This window comes from Zeus faber (assembly GCF_960531495.2).
Source record: "Zeus faber genome assembly, chromosome: 13".
Classification (NCBI taxonomy): domain Eukaryota; kingdom Metazoa; phylum Chordata; class Actinopteri; order Zeiformes; family Zeidae; genus Zeus; species Zeus faber.
Genome location: NC_137198.1, coordinates 19,360,093 through 19,373,347, shown reverse-complemented (window position 1 = coordinate 19,373,347; position 13,255 = coordinate 19,360,093). Strand labels below are relative to the sequence as shown.

Sequence of the window (13,255 nt, the reverse complement as noted above, 5' to 3'; positions counted from 1 at the left end):
GTCATCGCTAAATTCAAAGACTTTTATCACTCTTTATGGTTTTCCCATTTTACTGATTAAGTGCATTCAATTAGACACGCAAAAGCGCTGATGCAAAAGAGTACTTTTGGCCATCTTGAAGAAATGTGATGAGTTCTTCAGCATTAAGGCTGAAAAACTTTGTCAAAGATATATTTAATAAATCCATATCTTCCTATTTCTTGTTGTGACAGATAACTTGGTGGTGTTTAAATTGCAATCAGTCATATTAGCAAAGTTGGGCTGATTTTCAAAACTGGTTAATTACTGTATATACTATTGTATTATATCTACTTGTTATTTGTCGTTGTTAGGTACTGGTTGTCAGAAATGTTATTAAGACAGTGTATACAGTATACTGAGGTATATATTTGTCCCACAGGGAAAATATTTCAGGCCAAACATTTCAAATTGCATTATGTTTACTTGCATAAATTATTTGGATAAACACAACAATAATACTCCACGTTTCCATCAGAAACAGAAACTTTGTACAAAAAACATAATGTGAATTATCACATTAATGCCCTATGTCGTTTTTTTGGTTTGTTTTTATTTATACATTTATTCATGTTTTTTATTCACAAAAAATAGACGTTCTACAAGACAAATCAAACCTTTTTATGGAATGTTAAGGTAATAACATGGTATTTAGGCCACCACCACAATACCCAGGGTCGAAAAAATGATAACAATAAAAGGCAAAAGAAGACAGTAAACTAAATTTTTTACACATTCAATAAATGCAGACCAGGCTTCGATATATTGATTTACTGATTTGTTTTGATAGTCACACACCCTTCTGTTGTTCGCAGCCGTCACCTACACGCCCAGCTACAAGAAGACCCCGCCGCCCGTCCCGCCTCGGACCACCTCCAAGCCCCTCATCTCCGTGACCGCCCAGAGCAGCACCGAGTCCACCCAGGATGCCTACCACGAGGGGAGGCACCCCCGCGGGAGCATGTGGGCCCCCGATGGCCTCGGCGGCCTGGGGCTGAGCCTGGGCCGGGCCCTGTACAACTCTACCGACAGCCTGGACAGCGCCAAGGCTGTCACCATCGCCATGGAGGCCGCCGGGTTGATGGCCGGCAAGAGGCACCCGTCCACCGACAGCCACAGCTCGGTGCTCACCTGCGACAAGGCCGTCCTGGTGTCCAAGGCCGAGGAGTACCTCAAGACCCCGCGCTCCTCCATAGGGATACAGGTCAGTTCCACCTTAGCGCAATGGGGTAATTAATTCACCACCTGATATGCATCTAATAAATCATAAATCATGAAAAAAACAAAAACAATATCTAAGGAACCGAGGAGCTGCTTTCTCCTCTCCGGTAGCTAAAAATAGCGTGGAATGAGTCATCTCACTGCAATCCATTAAATTAAGATTCAGCTCATGCTAGAGTGGGTTTTACTGAATGGCCTCTCTCGCTCGCTCTCATTCACTACGTTATTTGCTCTCTCTATTTACTGTAATTTCCTTTCTATGTCTCCCTCTATCTGGTCACACGTTGGCATTTGTGGAAAAAAGTACTCATATCTGTGACAGCTCCCCTGCCACATGTCACCTAAGTGACTTTTCCCAGGCTCCCCGACACAGAGACAAAGGTGATGAGGTTGAAGTCAAACCTTTTTGTTGAAGAGAGTTGCAAGGTGTAACAACCCGGGCGCAGATGGAACGCTTTCATGACCAGGTCTCCCCTTACATGGGTGATTTAACCCGTGCGCATCAGTTGCTCTGATGAGCAACAGGTGCACAGCCACCCCTGATCCTGGGCCCAATTAACTAGACCGAAGACAGGTGTGCCTGCTTAAATCACAACACACCCATACCACATACCACCAGCTGCGGCTGCTTGTCCCCCGGTCCTCCACTTGCCATCCACTGGGTGTTGCTGCCACCAGTCAGGAGAGTGCTGGTGGTGTGGCCATCCGTCGACCTGGCGGTGGCTCCGCTGCATGTCCAGCCGCCCCTTCTGTGACCCTTCCTTGTGTCGGGTCTCTGTTCGGATGCCAGTGTGGCAGTCCCTCTGCACATTACACGACTTTCAAAGTCGTCAAATCGCTGTACTGTTCACACTATACACCTTTCTGTCTTGTGTCGGGAGTCTTGCAGTCTTTTGGTTTGCACATTCCATGACTGATCGCTGACAGGGGGTCACGCATTACAAGATCTTTCACCAGGAGGTATCCCCGTCTGTCGGGTCTCCAAACTACGTTTTGTCAAGAAAGCAAGACTTGACACCGGAAATGATACAATACCATTCGAGGGACACGATTATTTAATTGTTATTAGCAGTATAAAGGCATAATTCCAATAAATATTTTAAAAACCTAGAGAAGAAAAGTAAAATACGTATGTTGTGTGTTTCTGGCTGCTGCACCATGCACTACTGTCTCTCCATCTCGTCAACTCCCCCGCCATCCCTCACTCCACTTATTGAAGCGATGGGCAAGATGTAAGAAGCTGGCAGCAGATGGAACATTGTCATGACAAAGGCTCCCCTTCCATGTGTGTGTGGGGATGGGTGATTTAACCCGTACTCAGTTATTGCTCTTATGAGCAAGAGGCGCACAGCCACTCCTGATCCTGCATCCAATTAACAAGACCTAAGAAAGGTGTGGCTGCTTAAATCACACCACCCCCACATGTCCTAAACTTAAGTAAAACTACTTAAATACCACGAGAGGAAAAATGGCAAAAGTTCTCCATTTAACATTCCACCCATGCAAAATATTAAAGTATTTGATAGTAAATATACCCAAATATTAAAGTACTTTTTCAACATCATGACAATTTTTGTGCAAGTTGCTCCTTATGGTGACGGGATAAAACTGACTTTAATGCTTGTAAGGAAAAAACCTTCCATTAAAACGATCTACAAAATGACGTGCAAGTGTCGTGGAGGATAAATATGCACTACCCTGAAATGGACTCAGGGGAGTAAAGAACAAATACAAATACTAAAAATGTACTGTGCTGGGGTGCAGTTTCTCTCCATCGCCGCTCCCTCCGTACCACCGTATTTACCTCACATCCATCTCCATCATTTACTCCTATGATGCTGCAGCAGCTACCAGTTTCTGGATCGTCGACTCCACGGTGGCAGGGTGGAAAGCAGTGGGTTCTGCCGTGTCACAAAAAGCCAGTGGGCGTCTGTGTGGGCTCACGCGGCACCTCATCAAAGAATGAATATTAGAGTCGCTCTGGAAATTTGGGAGTCAGATCGGGGTGTCCTGTGGGTGTGGGAGGTTTCCTTTATTCCTGTTTTATTCGCCAAATTCCCCTCAGTTCCTCTGCTTCCTCCCCTCCCTGTTATAATTCTGCCTCCCCCTCCTTCCTCGCATACTCGCCTCTCATTAATTCTCCTACTCCCACTTCCATTATCCCCCGCTTTAAGTCTTTCTCGCATGCGGAATAGCAAACAATATGCAAAGTTGGAGATGAGGACCTTTTAGATCTTCTAAGTTTATACATGAAAGTTTGGAGGTCCTCGGGAGGTGTTTTGATTTCTCGCAAAAAAAAAAAGAAAAAATCCCGAAAGCCTTAAAGGGTAATTCCTGATTTTAACTGTATTAATATTGAGTGTTGGGTGGAGGAGGGCTTTTTCTTTGATAAGGAAATGTATGACGGGAAAAAAAAAGTGTTCAAAAGGAAGGAAGGAAGGAAGAAGAAAGAAAGAGAACAAAACAGATGAGATCCTCGACAGAAAAGTCCAGTATCGTACCGCTCCACTACTTTTAATGACAATAGCTCTACTGTAACTGGGGAGATCTCCAGTACCAAAAAATCAGCTGCCTACAAGTTACAAGTCTTCCTTCCAAGACACTCTCATAATCGATTTGCTTTAGATGCTCCTCAGCGCCTCGCGAATCACTTTGAAACACAGTCCAGGTGTGAATTTGTAATTTTGCAGACGTGGTTCGGACACATGTGCTTGTTTGCTGGTGTCACCGTATGAGACCCCGGAGTTTGACGGTTTGAAGGTCTCGAGCCTTTGGAGCAGGTGGTGTCTTGGGTCCCAATGTGTCTTTCAAAGGACGAAGGGATGGCGTGAACAGTCACTGTGGGGCCTCTCTGAATATCAGGCGACGCTGCTGTCCTGCCAATTTGTAGATAGCAAACGTTTGAGTTGCCCGATCAAATGATCTACCGATCAATACTGTTTGGCTGCAGTTAGCTCTTAGGGTAGGTGTTTGCGATTCGTATATCGACCGCCATGCATGCTGCTGACGGCGTGCGTTCGCCTCGACTCCCTATGCTTTAATTGGCCCTGTTGACCTACATGGGGAGTTAGAGCTGTCCTACATTGTCCTGCCTCCCTTCAGACTTGGCCTTATGCTCCTGTGACCCTTGCCTCCACACACCACACATCCTGTCTATGAATTTTGTCCATTACCTTTTACATTGGCATTGATATTTAATGGTCCTTAACAGTATCCTTATCACCATTTCAGCAGCAATATTGGTTCCTTGAATCAACATAATTTTCTCATGAAAGGGATGGTTTTATTACCAGAAAGCAGTTTTTTTAATTGGCCCCTTAATTTAGTTGGGCCAAAGAGGGAGTCAAAAGTTTTTACCTTTATGAATAATCTTCGGAGTCACCCGGTGCTCTTTGCACCATTGGCTGTCTTGAACTTTTTGCTGATGCTTTGTTTTTTCACAAAGTGCAATGTCTGTGTGTGTGTGCGTGCGTGCGTGGGTGCGTGCGAGCGTGCGTGCGAGCGTGCGTGCGAGCGTGCAACACCCCAACACAAGTCCCCCCAGGTGAACCTCACCTGTTGGGGTTTAACCTCAACTCGCATGGCCTTGGGGGTTCTTTCCATCCTTTCGTCCCCATCTATCACTGGCAGAGAATTCGTCCTCTTTTCATGAGGTGGACTTTGCTTTTCCTCCAACACAAAGTAATGGAGGTCATCCTGACGAGCCTCTCAGCACTAATTTCCTCTCCGCTAACAGCCTCTCCCAAATGCCCTGACAGAATCCGAAATGGTCTCTCAAGAAATGTAAATTCCTGGCTGCTGCACTGACCACTGCAGGCCAAAATGAATCTGAAAGCCCCCTTATCAGAACTCATCAGTACTTTTTTACTCTCTTTCAACTTTGCAAAGGCAAAACTTGATGATGAGAGCTATGGATGGTTGGCAAATTCACTTATTACATTGGTCTTTATACATACGCTGTTCGGATTGGAACTTTTAGACGTCCACCGGCATTGGCAGACAGCCTAATGCATCGTTCACAGTTCAAACTTTCGTTCACCTTGGTACTGTTAGATAGTGGGGGGGTAAAAAAATCAATAATAATAATTCTAAAAACAATTTGCCTTTCATGAACAAAATTTGATTTATAGTTCATCGTTATTCTCAGGCTGCATATTATAAGCCGTAATGAGAAACGCCGGTAAGCTAAACCAGGCAAACGGGAACATGGAAAGGGAGGCGAAGAGATTAGCGCTGCCAAGTCTTACTATCCGATGAGCCAACGTACGCCCCCTTCCAAAATCTGGTTACCTGCCGCATAATCAATCCTGCGAGTCGCAGCCCCCGAGCTGGCACCGCCGCTGAGAGGGAGGGATGGGCCGGCGGTGCGGGAATCGAAAAATAAAAATGACACACAAAAAAAAAAAGAAAAAAAAAAAGAGGCTTAAGGCAGCGAAGAAAGAGAACGTTTGTGACAGTAAGCTATCCAGAAAATGTGGCGGGCAGAGAAAAAATGGAAGGCATGAAAGCGAGCGAAACAAAATCAAAAACAGAGCGATGACGAGAGAGAGATAGAGGGAGAGACCGAGGGGGAGAGAGAGAGAGAGAGAGAGAGAGAGAGAGAGAGAGAAAGGGAGGGACTGAGAGAGGGAGGGGTAGCACCAGTGACTTGGTGTCCATAAAAGCCAGTTAAATGCAATGGTCTGGCACATGATGTCAAAAACAAAGAAAGAAGAGAAAGCCTCTGCCTTGACCCCGCCCCCCCAGCTCCTCAGGGACGCAGCGCTATCGGGATCAATCATTTCCCCGCCGCTCCATGATATCCACCAACCTCACCCTAGCTGTCACTCTCTGTTACCATGGTTACGGTACCGCAGATCGCCCCGCGCTTGACAGTAAACTATCTCTAAGCTGGTGCGGCCTGAATAACACCGGGCGCGGATCCATTATTCAGGTTATTAAAACAGCGTGCTCATTTCCCAAGCAAAATGTTCCAAATGGATTCCCTTTTGCAGTGATGATGAAGTTATGCTCCCGGCGTCGCCGCAATCTATTTTTTAATATATAGCCGATTGGGAGGTTATGTAACATGAAATTCCCCTCCCCCCAATACGCTCACTTCCATGGAACTTAAAAGACCCCCTAATCAGCATCCAGACTTTTGTTGCCAGCGCAGCCTCCATTAATCACGAGGCCCAGACTCTCCAGCCGGTCGTCTTCGGTCGCGGCGCTCCCAAACCAATAACGGGCCGAGGACGCCGGGGGAGCCGTTAGCCGTGGTTCGCATAATGAGAACCGCTTTTGGTTCCGTGTCACTTTCCCCTTTGCATTAGGTGGAGGCGGCCACGGACTCCGAGTCGGAAAGCAAAGGCTCGCGGGAATATCATTCTGTGGGGATCCAGGTGGAGGATGATAAGAAAGGGTGAGATGAGGAGAGGAACCTTCTGGGAAGATCTCCATGTTTTGTCTTTTTGCTCAACATACTTTGACTTTGTAGTTATGGCTCCCGCTCCCCCCTCCCTCAGCCAGGGCAGGTTCAAGCGCTCCAACAGCGTGACGGCGGCCGTGCAGGCCGACCTGGAGCTGGAGGGCTTCCCCACCATGGAGGACAAGGGCCTGCAGTTCGGCGGCGGCTTCCAGCGCCACTCGGAGCCCAGCACGCCCACGCAGTACAGCGCCGTGCGCACCGTGCGCACGCAGGGCCTGTTCAGCTACCGCGAGGACTACCGCGCGCCGGCCGAGCCCCCCAGCCCCAGGGAGACCGCCAGCGAGACCACCTGGCAGCTGGAGCCGCCCCCGCCCAGGGAGAGCGCCGCGTCGTCGGGCGAGTCGGGCCGGGCGTCGCCCTCCCTGCGGAGGGACGGCAGCTGGTTCATGCAGCTCCTCCACACAGAGACCAAGAGGATGGAGGGGTGGTGCAAGGAGATGGAGGCGGAGGCGGAAGAGAACGACCTGTCAGAGGAAAGTAAGTGGCCTGCTGAAAGTCTTGGTGTCTTTTTGATAAAAATGTACGTTTTTGTAAAGATATTACATTGATCTGGCAAAATATATGTAAGGCATGACGTGCAGCCCACCTGTCATTAACACAAAATAACCCCCAGCAGTCTCTCTGAAGCAGGTTATTTTGGGATAATGTCCGGCTGCCCGCTTATTCCATGGCTACTGATTAATTAATAATGATTTAAATTGAGTATGCCTTGTTTAAGAGTGTCACACTAAGAAAAGTACCCCACCAACATACTGAACAAAAATAATTTTCACCTGTGACGAATCTATTTGCTGTCATTAATGTTGAATTGGACATTTACGTTAATTGTTAAATGAGTCATGCTGAATGGGACATTTGGGATTTTGATATCAATATTCGCGTTCATGTCTTGAAGTCTCCCGTTGTAGCTTCTATGTGACGTCACAAGATGGCGCCACCAGCTAGTGAGCACGGTCGCCAGTGGCAACGGTCAACAGGTTCACAGTTAACGGACGGTTAAGAGATCAGCAACATTATTCAGAAATAAGTGACCGCTGATTGTCGCTGTGGACCAATCACAATTCCACAGAGGTGTGTAATGAAAATGTGTTAATTCAGTGTGGAGGCGGTAATAACACACCAGAATAGAATGCAATGCTTTATAATCCAATACAATTAAAATACAATTCATCACAATTAAACAAAGAGCAAAGACTTACTTTTGCACATTTAGGACTCAAGGCAATGTCGGGGAAAGATTGTTTATGGTGGGTATTGTTGTCTGACACGAAATGCAGGAGCCTGTGGATTTGCTGCAGTGCTGAAGGCTGTGCTGAGCTGTGCTGTGCGTGTGTTGGTGTGTGTGTGTGTGTGTGTGTGTGTGTGTGCGCGTGCGTGCGTGCGTGTGTGTGCGTACACGTGCTTCAGTCCTAGGTAAAATCCGGAGTGCGGTGGGGAGCGCTCAGCTGCTCATGTCTCAGAAATTCCAGCAGTTCTACTGGCTGTGTCAGCAAAACCTGGTGAGGATCCTCGTCCGTTCCGGTCCCTCTGTGTGTACGTCTGTTTGTATACCGACCGAGAAAAACGTGTTCTGTGTGAGGAGAAGTAATGCCGAGCGGGCCTTTAATGATCCCTTTGTACTTCCCTACTCTATTGCTCGTCTGTTGCTGAGGCAGACGGGGATTAGTCATTCCATCCGCTATCGCTTTCTTCCCTTATTCGGGACTATTCTTCATCGATCCGAGGCGAATACCCGATATTTCCCGATGCGGTTGCTCCAGAGTTATGAGAAAACGGCGTTGCCGTTTTTTTCTGCAGTGGGCAGCAGAAAGCTCTTGTTCAAGGAGAGCACCACACAGGGATTAAATGAGGTCTGAAGGAGCCTTTTTTTTTTTTTTTTAACCCTGCTGCCTCACTGTTTTCCCACCGAGCCAGACGCTGTTTTGTAAGTTTACTTAGGAACTTTCTCCCACACATTTTCACAAGCCCCGAAATGTTTCCGTTTCGTAAGAAAGGCTCCTCCTGTATTACGCACTTCATCGCATGGATGAAGTGCGGCGCTGGAGACAATGTGAATAAGGAGCTTAAAGGGATCTCTAATTGCTGTCTGTCGCTCTATACTGACTACTCATACAAACACACATCATACATACTCACCAAAGCCTGACTTGAACATGCTTTTCAGAGTGTGTGTGTGTGTGTGTGTGTGTGTGTCTGTGTGTGTGTGTGCGTGCGTGTGTGTGTGTGCGTGTAGCCTGACTCTGGGAGGAGTCGGGGCCCGCGGGGTTAGAAACACACACTCTGACAAGGTCGAGCTTAAAAAAAAAAGAAATACCCTGCTTGCTGACTGCGCTCAAATGTGCAGGTTTGGGCTGGTGAAGCCTTAAGGTTTTGAGAGTTTGAACGAGAGTTTTCAAAAATGTTGGAGGTCCAAGGGTGAGGATGTAGATGACACTCACTCTTTATGATTCATATAAAGTCTCGTCTGTATCGTGTCCAGCTTTTATTTCACGACGACGGCTCTTCGGAAGACCCCTTGCTATTCCCATTAGGACAACAACAATTATGTAATACCGCATTTGTAATAACACCACATTTTGTAAAAACTTGCCAAAATACAATACACTTGACCTTTATTATGTCATAAGACCTCCATTTTGTGATAAACATCCTGAACTCAATATATGATATTGTGTATATGTATTACATATTCTGTGGCGGTGTTAAACATTTTTATGATGAATATTTAATGATAATAAACAATAATAATGCATAATTGCTGTATCAAGTGAGTAAACTACAACTTTAGTAATTGATCAATTTTCACTTTGTTGCAGCCCCGTAACAATATGTATTAACCACGCATTATGTACTAGGTTTTTACAAAATGTGTTTACAAAATTTATTATATATTGAGTTCAAGATCCTCATTACAAAATTACATAATAAAGGTCACATTTATTACATTTTTGTAATTTTCACAACTACAAAATTCAGTGTTATTGCATAATATTGCTTTTCCAACACCTACCTTTGTTTTATTGCGTTGGTGTTTTTTTTTATCATATAGTGCAGTATTCTTATTTTAGCGCTGTTTATTTTGATAGAGCTTTAGAATAATCTTTGATGGAACCAAAATTTAAAGCTAAAAAAACAAGTCATTGCATCAGCTCTATCAAAAAGAGCTTTCAGTCTGTAACCCCTACACTTTTCTCTTTATTGAGGATCTAATTCAGGTGGAAATGGGAAGTTGAGAAAACCTCAAATATGTAGGTTAAGCACATGGAGACATTTTTGACTCGATCCAATGACTTGTTGAGCCTTCTGATCCAGAGGCAGGTTCTCAGAGTAGGAAGCGCCCTGAAAGACAAACATCCGCCGCCGCTGCTTTGTTTGCCGTGGTTTGCAGCAAAACCCCTCAAATTTGCGAACCTCTGCGGCGCACATTGGGTCCCCGGGTCCTTCAGTGCGTCGGGGTTCGTGCGCAGCTGCGTCTTTTGGAGCGCGCCTCGGAGGCCTCGTTCGGAGGTCCCCCCCCATCGCTCGTCCGGGGCTCGGCCGCAGTGGGCTCCGCTGCCTCCGCCCACTACAGGCAGCTGGGCTCCCCTCGCCGACTCGAGGAGTAGAAAAGCCTTTTCTAAATTTGGCCCCGGCTTCTGAAAAGGGGATGATTATATCGGGCGACAGCGCCGTCCTCTGAACGCATACGCAGTGTGATGGTTTTCACGGCGACGTGGAGCGTGAAACATAAGCGCTGCGTCGTGTGAGTCCCCGATTGGATTTGGTATGTCAGCGCGGGGCATGCGTTCTGAATGTTATGATATCTATGGACCGCAATACACTTCCTAGCTGATAAGATAGCGCTCGTATGTGTCAATCGACGGCTTTATTTTTGTAATTACCCCCACCAACCGAGGACTTCTGGTAACATCGGCTGTTTCTTGTGGATTTCTCGAAACATCTGTCTGTCACTATGTCTGTCTGTCCATCCGGGGATACAGTTCAGGGAAATAATTGCTCCATTACGGTCTACATTACAGTTATAAATATTATAATAATTATGGTAGTAGGTTGTTATTATTATTATTATTATTATTATTATTATTATATTATTATTATTATTATTATTATTATTATTATTATTATCATTGTTGCTGTTGTTGTTGTTGTTGTTATTATTATTATTATTACTACAACTGGCATTATTACTGTTCATATTATTATAATGCCATTATTATTATTATTTGAGTACTATACTACTATCTTATACAGATACATATAGATCTGTTTCACTATACAGCTATACAAATATTATACCAGCATATTGCCATTTATAACAATATGTATTATTTTATGCACTATTTGCAATATACTCATGTGACATGCTTTATTTAAGCATACTTGCAATCTGTCCATATTGAGCTCAGTTGAGCTGCATCTGTTGCACAACTTGTACTAATCAGTTGCAGAAGTGCTACTTCCTGTTAATTGCAGTTTATAGATGTGTACATATATTTATGCCGTTTGTATTTATTTTTTTTCCCTCTTCTTTGACTCTGTCTGCTCTGTTCTGTCATCTTCCGCTGCCGCTTCTGTAACACTTGAATTTCCCTCCGGGGATCAATAAAGCATTATCTTATCTTATCTCTCATATCTCTCACTTAGGTGTTTCCGAAAATTCAAAAGCTTTCTTTCTACCAAAGGACAACTTTATCCAAATCTAAGCTCCTACATTCGCAGGCATCGGTATGCCTCGCAGCCATCCAATATGGGGAGCACGTAAGGTGGCCGAATTAATGGAGGCAAAGCCCAAAGGCGGGGCCCGTTGTGGCCTCATACATTAGATATTAGCTCCCACCTCTGAAATGCACCATAAGCAAAGGATCAGAGCGGGTCGTACTGTAGGATATTAGCGTGACCTCCGGAGGCTAGTAAAGGCTTTGGCCGGCCATGGCAGTTCCAGTGCCTGAGACAAGAGAAGCCCCCTTTGAATTTATTGCCCTTTATTATCAGGGAAACTTCAGACTTTGATAAATAAGACCACACTGAATGAATCACTTTACTGGTTTAGAGCTCATTCGAGGAGATATGAGAGGATGGGTCCCGTCATAAATTACTATTGCTCGGTTCAATGGAAAGCCCACAGCGGTTGTGGGTATACAGGGTTATTGTATACCCACAATAGTTCTGATAAGGATATTTATTGGATTAACCCAAAGGGCAGAAAGGGTTCTAATGCATGTGAAAATCATATACGTATATATACTGTACTGTATATACAATGTAGAGTGTGGGGATATTATCCCATTCCTACAGAAGCTCATCATGAAGTTGCTGGCGGAGGCAGAGCGTCCCACAGGAGGGTCTGTGGGGCTGAGGTTGGGAGAACATGAAGGTCCATTAGAGGCATCCTTGGCTGCATGGGAAACTGTCCATGTGTGGCTTTTTTCTTGCGAGGAACTTCGGTTTATCTTTTTTTTAATGAAGGGCTTTTTAAAGGCATCCTTGATCAGGAATTGCTCCACCTGGACCTTGTTAAGTAAAAAGTACACCTAAACAACGTTGCGAGGTCCCGCTGCACAAGATGTACTGCTTTGTGACCCTCAATTTGATACGCATCAGGTCACTGACATTTTTCATTTGCTATCATTTTGTATGTAGTAGCCTAATCTGAGAACTTTTTTTTTTCTTGTTAGGTATAATTAAGTCCAAACTTCCATATTGCCTATTGTACAGTTACAAAAATCACAGTGAAACTATGACCAAAACAGTCATTATTGAACAGTACATTCTCGTAAGGGTTCTTACTTCTTGAAGGACCCCTGGGGGTCCCCCGCTCCAACGCTGAGAACCCCTGCTTTAACCTGTAGTCTATGTATGTTGTGTTACTGGCACTCAGCCACTAACTTAGCCACCTCACACGTTGTGTCCTTCTGCCAGGACCCCAGCGCCATGCCGCGGCCCACCTCTCAGGACCTCGCGGGTTTCTGGGACCTGCTGCAGCTCTCCATTGACGACGTCACCATGAAGTTCGATCAGCTGCAGCAGATGAAAAACAACAACTGGAGGCCCCTGGACAGCCCGGAGAAGAAGGTGAGAGAGGGGAACCCCACCGTCGGCTACTGAGGCATTTTAAATGCCCTCGGATTGTTCCACGATGCGTGACCGTGAGAGCGCAACATAATTCAAATCGATCCGAGCGTATGTCGGTCCATGTTGACATTGCTTTGGATCTGCGAGCGTGGTCCTGTATGGGGAAGGGAGGGTTTTTTTCGATACTTCTGGTCGTCTCGGTTCTCATAAAACTCCAACTGAAACTTGATTTCCCTCTTAAATTAAACGTCCGAGTAATACAAATCAGGGAAACTCCATAAATGTACGGTAAAGTGTCTTCGCACTTGCAGTCAAAGGAAGAAGATGATGGTCCTCACCTCACTGGGGTGATACAGAACACCACTGTCCCTCCCTCGCCACACCCAATGGGAGGTTGACCTACAGTAGCAACTGAAAATATCAGATGACAGTCCGTGGCAGTCCATCCTTGAGGGAACCTTCATCTTCAATTTGGGC

General features: G+C 45.6%; 1 protein-coding gene across 1 annotated transcript in view; it reads left to right on the top strand.

The window, feature by feature from the left end:
- The window catches only part of dlgap2a (discs, large homolog-associated protein 2a), a gene marked incomplete at its 3' end in the record, with an annotated part of 155,551 nt that overhangs the window by 141,942 nt on the left and 354 nt on the right, over nt 1-13,255 (top strand). Inside the window, exons 8-12 of the mRNA XM_080012824.1 lie at nt 834-1,222; nt 6,552-6,640; nt 6,744-7,183; nt 8,114-8,205; nt 12,626-12,778. Coding sequence (XP_079868950.1) covers nt 834-1,222; nt 6,552-6,640; nt 6,744-7,183; nt 8,114-8,205; nt 12,626-12,778 — 1,163 coding nt within the window. The remainder of the gene's footprint in view (nt 1-833; nt 1,223-6,551; nt 6,641-6,743; nt 7,184-8,113; nt 8,206-12,625; nt 12,779-13,255) is intronic.